This window comes from Trichomycterus rosablanca, chromosome 2 (genome assembly GCF_030014385.1).
Source record: "Trichomycterus rosablanca isolate fTriRos1 chromosome 2, fTriRos1.hap1, whole genome shotgun sequence".
In the NCBI taxonomy this organism is placed as follows: domain Eukaryota; kingdom Metazoa; phylum Chordata; class Actinopteri; order Siluriformes; family Trichomycteridae; genus Trichomycterus; species Trichomycterus rosablanca.
Window position 1 is genome coordinate 62,956,591 of NC_085989.1, and position 13,958 is coordinate 62,970,548.

At 25.7% G+C, this 13,958-nt stretch overlaps 1 protein-coding gene across 1 annotated transcript; it reads left to right on the forward strand.

Moving 5' to 3' along the window:
- Window positions 1-459: 459 nt before the first annotated feature.
- LOC134300280 (zinc finger protein 239-like) lies at window positions 460-1,811 on the forward strand (the record flags this gene model as incomplete). The annotated part of the gene is made up of 1 exon (XM_062985003.1): window positions 460-1,811. A coding segment is annotated over one exon (1,002 nt), but the record flags the coding sequence as incomplete, so codon positions are not given.
- Window positions 1,812-13,958: the final 12,147 nt, after the last annotated feature.

Below are 13,958 nucleotides of genomic sequence, written 5' to 3' on the forward strand. Positions count from 1 at the left end.
GTTATAAATGTATTTTATTATTTATAATGTTATAAATGTATTTTATTATTTATAATGTTATAAATGTATTTTATTATTTATAATGTTATAAATGTAGTTTATTATTTATAATGTTATAAATGTATTTTATTATTTATAATGTTATAAATGTATTTTATTATTTATAATGTTATAAATGTATTTTATTATTTATAATGTTATAAATGTATTTTATTATTTATAATGTTATAAATGTATTTTATTATTTATAATGTTATGAATGTATTTTATTATTTATAATGTTACAAATGTATTTTATTATTTATAATGTTATGAATGTATTTTATTATTTATAATGTTATAAATGTATTTTATTATTTATAATGTTATAAATGTATTTTATTATTTTCTGCTTCAGAACTGAACAAGGATTTCTGCTGCTCCTCGTGTCCACGTTCCTCTACAACCCAAAATCACCTCCACAATCACATCAAGAGCTGCAACCATGATAAATATGATGATGCGCTGGTGAAGATTAAGACTGAACATGAGGATCTGACGCCCACCAGAAGCTCCAGTAATCAGCAAACGTCCTCTGGTACTGTCAGCATTAACACCTCTCTCAGTCCCACACAGGAAGAAGGAAACGTCTGCTCACAGTGTGGGAAGAGCTTCAGTACCCGGAGGAATCTAAAAATACACCAGCGCATTCACACTGGAAAGAAACCGTATCAGTGCTCAGAGTGTGGGAAGGGTTTTAGGTACCAGAATGAATTCAAAGAACACCAGCGCATTCACACTGGAGAGAAACCGTATCAGTGCTCACAGTGTGAGAAGAGCTTTAATCGTCGAAGTAATCTCAAAATACACCAGCGCATTCACACTGGAGAGAAACCGTATCTGTGCTCTCAGTGTGGGAGGAGTTTTAATCAACAGAGAACTCTGACAAGACATCAGCGCATTCACACTGGAGAGAAACCGTATCACTGCTCACAGTGTGGAAAGAGTTTTAAGCATGAAAGTTATCTCAAAGAACACCAGCGCATTCACACTGGAGAGAAACCGTATCAGTGCTCACAATGTGGAAAGAGTTTTAGTCATCAGAGTTCTTTTAAAAAACACCAGCTCATTCACACTGGAGAGAAACCACATCAGTGCTCACAGTGTGGGAAGAGCTTTAATCAACAAAGTAATCTCAAACTACACCAGCGCATTCACACTGGAGAGAAACCGTATCAGTGCTCACAGTGTGGAAAGAGTTTCAAGCATCAATGTTATCTCAATGAACATCAGCGCATTCACACTGGAGAGAAACCGTATCAGTGCTCACAGTGTGGAAAGAGTTTTAATCGTCAAAGTCATCTCAAAAGACACCAGCGCATTCACACTGGAGAGAAACCATATCAGTGCTCACAGTGTGGGAAGCGTTTTAATCAACAGAGTAAACTAAAACACCAGTGCATTCACATTTTACAGAAATGATGCTCACAGTGTGGGAGCTGCTTTAGACACAAGTGTGACACATCAGATTGTATCAGATTATTTCTGTTTCTGAAAAACTCTTTATTAAAATCTTCTACTTTGAATCTTCTACAAATCACTTTATAGTCACGTCACATTAACACAGGTGTGAAAGGTGAGTGAAATGCTTAGGTGCTCGGTCCCTCAGAGTTGCAACACACATTAATTACAAAAATATACACCTTAACTTACAGAAAAACTAAAAACTAGCACCATTTGTTCAGGATATACAGATATAATACAGGATTCTGTGTGCAGATGTACAAGATTATGAAAGTGAATGAATATAAATACATAAAAATACAATTGAATAATAGTCTGAACTCTTAATATCACGAACATAATAACAGAACTAAATCTAAATACTGATATATAGATTAAACAGCTCTAATACACAGAGATCCATACAGATGTGATGTAAGCATGCAGTACTGATGTTCTTTAGACTTGTGTACAGTATACTGGTATAACATCATTCCTAACACTAGATACGATAGATAAATGGTATAGTTATGGTACAGGAGGTTTTTGGTCTGTCGGTCCTGGATTCTGTAAATGTTCACTGTAAATAGTGCTACATTAATAAATTTGACTCGACTACTTACTGGGACAGTCTGAGGATTTTATTCATAATAGGTCACTGATAAAATAAATTCATGGACTAGTCTTTTAGCAGCGTTCTTTATTTAACCGACTGTGGGGAAATGAAACACAGGAGGTTTGGACTTTTCTGCCCCCCAGTAAACTAGGCTTTAATATTTTTAAACTTTTTAACATGCTAAACGTTTACATTTGAAGCATTGATATAATGAGAATGTCAACATTTACATCAGGTATGTTGGTACATTGGTTATAAATGACTCCATATTGCTAATATAACAGTAATTACTATTAGCATTGATCGCTAACTGAAATTCTGTATACAGCTACATCCAGAATAATTGTGTGTACTTTATTTTACAAACCAGCAGATGCAGTGAGAAGGGGAATTATGTTTTCTTATTATATAATTGTTTCTGAACAAAAACCCAGACTTCAAATGTACTGAATTAATACAATTACTTTTGATTTGCCTATAAACTGTGGTGGGTTTTCAAATGCACATGATTAACTAATGAACATATTTAAGAAACATTAAAAAAGTCTCGGTATCAGTATCAGCGATACTGTCCCTGTACTTACTTGGTATTGGATCGATACCAACTTTTGCAGTATCACACACCACTAGAGTGTAATTTTCTCTAAAGCTACCTGAGAGATACAGGGCTAATGGGGGTCTATTACTGTGAGCATCCAGGGTTTGGACATTGAGATGGTGAAGGAGTGCAAATACCTGGGTGTTCACCTCAATAATAAACTGGACTGGTCTAGCAACTCGGGTGCCCTATATAGAAAGGGCCAAAGTCGCCTCCACCTACTGAGGAGACTGAGGTCTTTTGGAGTGTGCCGACCACTGCTAAGATCTTTTTATGACACTGTGGTAGCATCAGCCATCTTCTACGGAGTGGTGTGCTGGGGAGGTGCGATCTCGGAGAGAGACAGAAAAAGACTGAACAAGCTGATCAAGAAAGCGAAGAGGAGGTGGGAGAAAGTAGGAAGATAGCCAGGCTTTCATCCATCCTGGACATCACCACACATCCACTACATGAGTCTGTAGGGGTTCTAACAAGCTCCTTCAGTACCAGACTCCTCCACCCCCTGTGTAAGAAGGAGCTACCACAGGTCCTTTATTCCCACAGCCATCAGAGCTTACAACAATAATAATATATAATAATCTCACTCATACCTAATCTTACATGTTCATGGTGCAATAACAAGTGCAATATGTAATTTATTTACAATCAGTGCATTACGTAATATATTTTGCATATTTCTAATGTATATATTATTTTTTAGATATTTTATAGAGTGAATAACAACACACTATGTGTGCAATATTTGTGCAATAAACTTTGTTGTATTTCTTTCTGTTTTTCCTGTCTTCATACTGCTGTAACAAGTTCATTTCCCTAAGGGGATCAATAAAGTCTCATCTCATCTCATTTTATCTTATTTTATCTTATTTTATCTTATTTTATCTTATCTAGTCTCATCTTATGTTATCTTATCTTACTGCTAAACTGCTGTTCAACTCCAGTCCAGTTGGTGGCGCTGGTGCGTTTTAAGCACATTAAACCTCATCTGAAGAACAAGAAGCTGCTGTGTTTGTACTGTAGAGCCTCATCTGTAAGTAAAATATGTATTTAATTATAACCCTTATATTTAATTATAACTACATTCTAATTAATAATAAAACTAGAGTTCATAATAAAACATCACTGTGAGGATTTGAGGAGCTTTAACTCCAGTTTCATTTAAACACAGACTGCTAGCTGCTGTGCTAACTGTTAGCATCACACATGATTCAGTAATAATAATAATCATAATAATAATAATATAGGAATAGAATATCACTTTGTATTTTAACTTTGTTTACAGTTTAACTTTGTTTACAGTTTCACTTTGTTTACAGTTTCACTTTGTTTACAGTTTCACTTTGTTTACAGTTTGAAAATGTCTTCGGTTCTTTAAGGACCATTACCAAACAATAACAAACTGGTATTGTTATTAAATGCCCCCCTATGATCATAAAGAACACTTACTCTAGTCCTCATGTTGTAACTTATATACATTTTTACTGTAGGAATTTGGAGTAATGGGATAAAAAACTCATGTAAAATGTCTATTTGGTTCTGTACATTTTTTGAAGTCCAATAAAATTAGCAAATCAAATTGTTATCAGGTGTCACCCCGACATCCATGAAGGACACTTACTCTAGTACTAATCTTGTGATTTTGAGATAATTTTACTAAAGTAATTTGATAATAAGTTTGCCATCCCATCATTTGAAATACCTACAGTAAAACTCTCTCAGAATCACAGCATGTGTACTAGAGTAAATCTTCTTCATGATCATAGTGGCGGCATTTGATAACAATTTGATTTGTTAATTTTGGTCTGTAAGTTTAAGATCCCATCACAAGAAATTCCTACAGTAAAATGTCTGGATTCATTAATAACAGAGTAAATGATCTTCAAGAATGTGCTGGATTTTGTGTATCAGAACACTGTGGATTATGTTTATTAAGCTTTAAACAGCCGCTTTACCTTTTGTAATGCTTCTAAATCTGGGTACCGTAATACATGGTTTAGACGCGCAGTAAAACGTTTAGTGTAGATGTTTAGCGTGTTTTGTAATTACAAGGAAGAAACCTTTACAGGTACCAAACTCAACAGGGACTCTTGATGCTGCCTGGTGCCACAGTAGCTTCAGTTCATAACAATAACAACAGCCAGTTAAAACAGTCTAAAGAAGTTCCCTGCATTTCCTTTTAATTATAAATAAAGTACATCCATTTATTTATTTATCTGTCTGTCTCTCTGTCTGTCTATTAGATGTGTAATAATGCAGTCAGCAGAAGAGGAACACGTCGCCCCTGTGGATCTACAACATGAAGGATTCCAGAAGAAACTAATAAAGAAGGAGGAGGATGATGATGATGATTTGTTCTGTAAGTAAATGTGGAGCATGATGCGACTTTTCCACCAGTGTGGTACAGTACAGTATGGTACAGTACAGTATGGTACAGTACAGTGTAGTACAGTACAGTATGGTGCAGTACAGTATGGTACAGTACAGTGTAGTACAGTACAGTATGGTGCAGTACAGTATGGTGCAGTACAGTATGGTACAGTACAGTGTGGTACAGTACAGTGTGGTACAGTACAGTATGGTACAGTACAGTGTGGTACAGTAGAGTGAGGTACAGTACAGTGTGGTACAGTACAGTATGGTATAGTACAGTGTGGTACAGTACAGTATGGTACAGTAGAGTGAGGTACAGTACAGTATGGTACAGTACAGTATGGTACAGTACAGTGTGGTACAGTACAGTGTGGTACAGTACAGTATGGTACAGTAGAGTGAGGTACAGTACAGTGAGGTACAGTACAGTATGGTACAGTACAGCGTGGTACAGTACAGTATGGTACAGTACAGTGTGGTACAGTACAGTGTGGTACAGTACAGTATGGTACAGTACAGTGTGGTACAGTACAGTATGGTACAGTACAGTGTGGTACAGTAGAGTGAGGTACAGTACAGTATGGTACAGTACAGTATGGTACAGTACAGTGTGGTACAGTACAGTATGGTACAGTACAGTGTGGTACAGTAGAGTGAGGTACAGTACAGTGAGGTACAGTACAGTATGGTACAGTACAGCGTGGTACAGTACAGTATGGTACAGTACAGTGTGGTACAGTACAGTGTGGTACAGTACAGTATGGTACAGTACAGTGTGGTACAGTACAGTATGGTACAGTACAGTGTGGTACAGTACAGTGAGGTACAGTATAGTGTGGTACAGTACAGTATGGTACAGTACAGTGTGGTACAGTGCAGTGTGGTACAGTACAGTATGGTACAGTACAGTGAGGTACAGTACAGTGTGGTACAGTATGGTACAGTACAGTGTGGTACAGTACAGTATGGTACAGTACAGTATGGTACAGTACAGTGTGGTACAGTACAGTATGGTACAGTACAGTGTGGTACAGTACAGTGTGGTACAGTACAGTATGGTACAGTACAGTGTGGTACAGTATGGTACAGTACAGTGTGGTACAGTACAGTGTGGTACAGTACAGTGTGGTACACTACAGTATGGTACAGTACAGTATGGTACAGTACAGTGTGGTACAGTACAGTGAGGTACAGTACAGTGTGGTACAGTACAGTGTGGTACAGTACAGTATGGTACAGTACAGTATGGTACAGTACAGTATGGTTAGTATTGGAGTCACTAATCAGTAGAAATAATAAGAGAATGTGGATAGTGGGATTAGAACCTGTACTGTACCGTACTGTCCTGTGCTGATACACTCCAGTCTGGATTTAAGTTTTAATCTAACTAGGATTTATTTGTGATTGGAAAATCAAACCCACAACCTTCAGTTGTTGAGTTTCTTCTTCACATATTGATGAATTTCAGATGAAGGATCCATAATCCCTGTGGTCATCTCTGAGGAACACCTCACCCCAGAGGACCAACAGTGTGGAGGTTTCCAGATGAAGCCTGTGAAGAAGGAAGAAGCTGAAGATAAAGATGAACTCAGTAAGACTATATTTAGAATATTTTTGTGATCTAGTGTTTAGATTGTAGATTTTAGTGCATAAGTGAGGAGGTGAGTGAAATGAGGAGACAGAAGATAAAGAATATTAAACAGATAATGCTGACTGTACAGTGTATAGACTCGTATATAATTACAGAGTAATGCACGGTGAATAAAAGTGGCTGAATGATTCGGTAATGAATGAGAATAAATAAAGTCGAGTATATAAGCAGATATATTTAATATATACATGATTGTTAGTGCTGATGGTATATACAGGTGAGATGGTTCACTTGTGAATAGTACAGAGTTCCAGAGTGCAGTGATACTTTTAAAGTGGAGTTTAGCAGGGTTACAGTTATAGACTGATGCGCTGGTGCTGAGCTTCAAGATCAGCTTGGATGGAATCACCGTGTTAAATGCTGAACTGAAGTCGATAAGAAGCATTCTAACATAGGTGTTATGGCAGTCCAAGTGGGTCAGTTCAGTGTGAAGTGCTGTGGAGATAGCATTCTCTACTGACCTGTTGCGACGATAAGCAGACTGATGCTGGTCTAGAGTAGCTGGTAGACAGGATTTCAAGTGAGGAAGAACTTGGAGATGATGGGCGTGAGAGCAACAGGTCTTTCAGAAGCAGTTGAATGTTTTGGTACTAGCACGATGGTGGCTGTCCTGAAGCTCGTTGGAATCACAGTGTGGGCCAGAGACAGATTGAAATGCTGCTTAGCACAAGCTTTAAGCACAAGCCCAGATGCTCCACCAGGGCCAGCTGCCTTCATAGCATTCACCCTGTTCATCCTTGGTGGAGAGTGTGATTGGCTTCTTATCTGGAGGAGGATCTGTTTTCCGAGCGAGTGTAGAAGTTATTGAACTTATTGGGGAGCAAGTCTTCAGCATAGGGAGCTGCATTGTGTGGGTTAAAGTCAGTGATTGTTCGGATCCCTTTGCCACATACGCCGAGGGTCAGAGGAATTGAAGTTCTCCTCAATCCTCTGTTTATAACTGTGTTTAGCCCTGGAGATACCCTCCTTCAGACTGGATCTAGCTGTGCTGTAGGCTGCTCGGTCTCCAGACCTAAAGTACACGCGCCGCCATCTTACCCAAGAACGGAAACGTGTATTGGGGCTGTATTGTTATTATTATTATTATTATTATTATTATTAAATCTGCTGAAACCCTGTTTGAACAAAGGTTTATAGATCGTCTTTTTTGACAGATAGTGTAGAAGTACGTGTCTGTTAGTTCTAACTTAAGTGCTTAATAATGAAGTTGGTCGTTACTACCAACAATAACAAACTTATTTATTTTTTCTTCACAAAACAAAGAAATTTCAGGTGAAGGAACCTCAATCCCTGTGGAACACGTCACCTCTGAGGAACATCTCACCCCAGCGGACCAACAGGATGGAGGTTTCCAGATGAAGCCTGTGAAGAAGGAAGAACCTGAAGATGAAGATGAACTCAGTAAGATATTTGTATTGAATAGAATCAGAGGCACCTGGGATGAAGCATCATACAGTGAAAGCTTGTATTGTGCTCATGCAGATCAGTGTGAGCAGGAAATGATGAATGGAGGATGAATCACGTTACAGGACTTTAGCATCGGATCTCAGTTTAACATTTACTAACAATCTTTATTATTTATAATGTTATAAATGTATTTTATTATTTATAATGTTATAAATGTAGTTTATTATTTATAATGTTATAAATGTAGTTTATTATTTATAATGTTATAAATGTATTTTATTATTTATAATGTTATAAATGTATTTTATTATTTATAATGTTATAAATGTATTTTATTATTTATAATGTTGTAAATGTATTTTATTATTTATAATGTTATAAATATATTTTATTATTTATAATGTTATAAATGTATTTTATTATTTATAATGTTGTAAATGTATTTTATTATTTATAATGTTATAAATGTATTTTATTATTTATAATGTTATAAATGTAGTTTATTATTTATAATGTTATAAATGTAGTTTATTATTTATAATGTTATAAATGTAGTTTATTATTTATAATGTTATAAATGTATTTTATTATTTATAATGTTGTAAATGTATTTTATTATTTATAATGTTATAAATATATTTTATTATTTATAATGTTATAAATGTATTTTATTATTTATAATGTTGTAAATGTATTTTATTATTTATAATGTTATAAATGTATTTTATTATTTATAATGTTATAAATGTATTTTATTATTTATAATGTTATAAATGTATTTTATTATTTATAATGTTATAAATGTAGTTTATTATTTATAATGTTATAAATGTGTTTTATTATTTATAATGTTATAAATGTATTTTATTATTTATAATGTTGTAAATGTATTTTATTATTTATAATGTTGTAAATCTATTTTATTATTTATAATGTTGTAAATCTATTTTATTATTTATAATGTTATAAATGTATTTTATTATTTATAATGTTATAAATGTATTTTATTATTTATAATGTTATAAATGTATTTTATTATTTATAATGTTATAAATGTAGTTTATTATTTATAATGTTATAAATGTGTTTTATTATTTATAATGTTATAAATGTATTTTATTATTTATAATGTTGTAAATGTATTTTATTATTTATAATGTTGTAAATCTATTTTATTATTTATAATGTTGTAAATGTATTTTATTATTTATAATGTTATAAATGTAGTTTATTATTTATAATGTTATAAATGTAGTTTATTATTTATAATGTTATAAATGTATTTTATTATTTATAATGTTATAAATGTATTTTATTATTTATAATGTTGTAAATGTATTTTATTATTTATAATGTTATAAATATATTTTATTATTTATAATGTTATAAATGTATTTTATTATTTATAATGTTGTAAATGTATTTTATTATTTATAATGTTATAAATGTATTTTATTATTTATAATGTTATAAATATATTTTATTATTTATAAAGTTATAAATGTATTTTATTATTTATAATGTTATAAATGTATTTTATTATTTATAATGTTGTAAATGTATTTTATTATTTATAATGTTATAAATGTATTTTATTATTTATAATGTTATAAATATATTTTATTATTTATAATGTTATAAATGTATTTTATTATTTATAATGTTGTAAATGTATTTTATTATTTATAATGTTATAAATATATTTTATTATTTATAATGTTATAAATGTATTTTATTATTTATAATGTTGTAAATGTATTTTATTATTTATAATGTTATAAATGTATTTTATTATTTATAATGTTATAAATATATTTTATTATTTATAATGTTATAAATGTATTTTATTATTTATAATGTTATAAATGTATTTTATTATTTATAATGTTATAAATGTAGTTTATTATTTATAATGTTATAAATGTATTTTATTATTTATAATGTTATAAATGTATTTTATTATTTATAATGTTGTAAATGTATTTTATTATTTATAATGTTATAAATGTACTTTATTATTTATAATGTTATAAATGTATTTCATTATTTATAATGTTATAAATGTATTTTATTATTTATAATGTTATAAATGTATTTTATTATTTATAATGTTATAAATGTAGTTTATTATTTATAATGTTATAAATGTATTTTATTATTTATAATGTTATAAATGTATTTTATTATTTATAATGTTATAAATGTATTTTATTATTTATAATGTTATAAATGTATTTTATTATTTATAATGTTATAAATGTATTTTATTATTTATAATGTTATAAATGTATTTTATTATTTATAATGTTATAAATGTATTTTATTATTTGTAATGTTATAAATGTATTTTATTATTTATAATGTTATAAATGTAGTTTATAAATGTATTTTATTATTTATAATGTTATAAATGTATTTTTTTATTTATAATGTTATAAATGTATTTTATTATTTATAATGTTATAAATGTATTTTATTATTTGTAATGTTATAAATGTATTTTATTATTTATAATGTTATAAATGTATTTTATTATTTTTAATGTTATTAATGTATTTTATTATTTATAATGTTATAAATGTATTTGATTATTTATAATGTTATAAATATTTTTTATTATTTATAATGTTATAAATGTAGTTTATTATTTATAATGTTATAAATGTATTTTATTATTTTTAATGTTATAAATGTATTTTATTATTTATAATGTTATAAATGTATTTTATTATTTGTAATGTTATAAATATATTTTATTATTTATAATGTTATAAATGTATTTATTATTTATAATGTTATAAATGTAGTTTATTATTTATAATGTTATAAATGTATTTTATTATTTATAATGTTATAAATGTATTTATTATTTATAATGTTATAAATGTAGTTTATTATTTATAATGTTATAAATGTATTTTATTATTTATAATGTTATAAATGTATTTATTATTTATAATGTTATAAATGTAGTTTATTATTTATAATGTTATAAATGTATTTTTTTATTTATAATGTTATAAATGTATTTTATTATTTATAATGTTATAAATGTATTTTATTATTTATAATGTTATAAATATATTTTATTATTTATAATGTTATAAATGTATTTTATTATTTATAATGTTGTAAATGTATTTTATTATTTATAATGTTATAAATGTATTTTATTATTTATAATGTTATAAATATATTTTATTATTTATAAAGTTATAAATGTATTTTATTATTTATAATGTTATAAATGTATTTTATTATTTATAATGTTGTAAATGTATTTTATTATTTATAATGTTATAAATGTATTTTATTATTTATAATGTTATAAATATATTTTATTATTTATAATGTTATAAATATATTTTATTATTTATAATGTTATAAATATATTTTATTATTTATAATGTTATAAATGTATTTTATTATTTATAATGTTATAAATGTATTTTATTATTTATAATGTTATAAATGTATTTTATTATTTATAAAGTTATAAATGTATTTTATTATTTATAATGTTATAAATGTATTTTATTATTTATAATGTTGTAAATGTATTTTATTATTTATAATGTTATAAATGTATTTTATTATTTATAATGTTATAAATATATTTTATTATTTATAATGTTATAAATGTATTTTATTATTTATAATGTTGTAAATGTATTTTATTATTTATAATGTTATAAATATATTTTATTATTTATAATGTTATAAATGTATTTTATTATTTATAATGTTGTAAATGTATTTTATTATTTATAATGTTATAAATGTATTTTATTATTTATAATGTTATAAATATATTTTATTATTTATAATGTTATAAATGTATTTTATTATTTATAATGTTATAAATGTATTTTATTATTTATAATGTTATAAATGTAGTTTATTATTTATAATGTTATAAATGTATTTTATTATTTATAATGTTATAAATGTATTTTATTATTTATAATGTTGTAAATGTATTTTATTATTTATAATGTTATAAATATATTTTATTATTTATAATGTTATAAATGTATTTTATTATTTATAATGTTGTAAATGTATTTTATTATTTATAATGTTATAAATGTATTTTATTATTTATAATGTTATAAATATATTTTATTATTTATAATGTTATAAATGTATTTTATTATTTATAATGTTATAAATGTATTTTATTATTTATAATGTTATAAATGTATTTTATTATTTATAATGTTATAAATGTATTTTATTATTTTTAATGTTATAAATGTATTTTATTATTTATAATGTTATAAATGTATTTTATTTTTTGTAATGTTATAAATGTATTTTATTATTTATAATGTTATAAATGTATTTTATCATTTATAATGTTATAAATGTATTTTATTATTTATAATGTTATAAATGTATTTTCTTATTTATAATGTTATAAATGTATTTTATTATTTATAATGTTATAAATGTATTTTATCATTTATAATGTTATAAATGTATTTTATTATTTATAAGGTTATAAATGTATTTATTATTTATAATGTTATAAATGTACTTTATTATTTATAATGTTATAAATGTATTTCATTATTTATAATGTTATAAATGTATTTTATTATTTATAATGTTATAAATGTATTTTATTATTTATAATGTTATAAATGTAGTTTATTATTTATAATGTTATAAATGTATTTTATTATTTATAATGTTATAAATGTATTTTATTATTTATAATGTTATAAATGTATTTTATTATTTATAATGTTATAAATGTATTTTATTATTTATAATGTTATAAATGTATTTTATTATTTATAATGTTATAAATGTAGTTTATAAATGTATTTTATTATTTATAATGTTATAAATGTATTTTTTTATTTATAATGTTATAAATGTATTTTATTATTTATAATGTTATAAATGTATTTTATTATTTGTAATGTTATAAATGTATTTTATTATTTATAATGTTATAAATGTATTTTATTATTTGTAATGTTATAAATGTATTTTATTATTTATAATGTTATAAATGTATTTTATTATTTATAATGTTATAAATGTATTTTATTATTTGTAATGTTATAAATGTATTTTATTATTTATAATGTTATAAATGTAGTTTATTATTTATAATGTTATAAATGTATTTTATTATTTATAATGTTATAAATGTATTTTATTATTTGTAATGTTATAAATGTATTTTATTATTTATAATGTTATAAATGTAGTTTATAAATGTATTTTATTATTTATAATGTTATAAATGTATTTTTTTATTTATAATGTTATAAATGTATTTTATTATTTATAATGTTATAAATGTATTTTATTATTTGTAATGTTATAAATGTATTTTATTATTTATAATGTTATAAATGTATTTTATTATTTTTAATGTTATAAATGTATTTTATTATTTATAATGTTATAAATGTATTTGATTATTTATAATGTTATAAATGTAGTTTATTATTTATAATGTTATAAATGTATTTTATTATTTTTAATGTTATAAATGTATTTTATTATTTATAATGTTATAAATGTATTTTATTATTTGTAATGTTATAAATATATTTTATTATTTATAATGTTATAAATGTATTTATTATTTATAATGTTATAAATGTAGTTTATTATTTATAATGTTATAAATGTATTTTATTATTTATAATGTTATAAATGTATTTATTATTTATAATGTTATAAATGTAGTTTATTATTTATAATGTTATAAATGTATTTTATTATTTATAATGTTATAAATGTATTTATTATTTATAATGTTATAAATGTAGTTTATTATTTATAATGTTATAAATGTATTTTTTTATTTA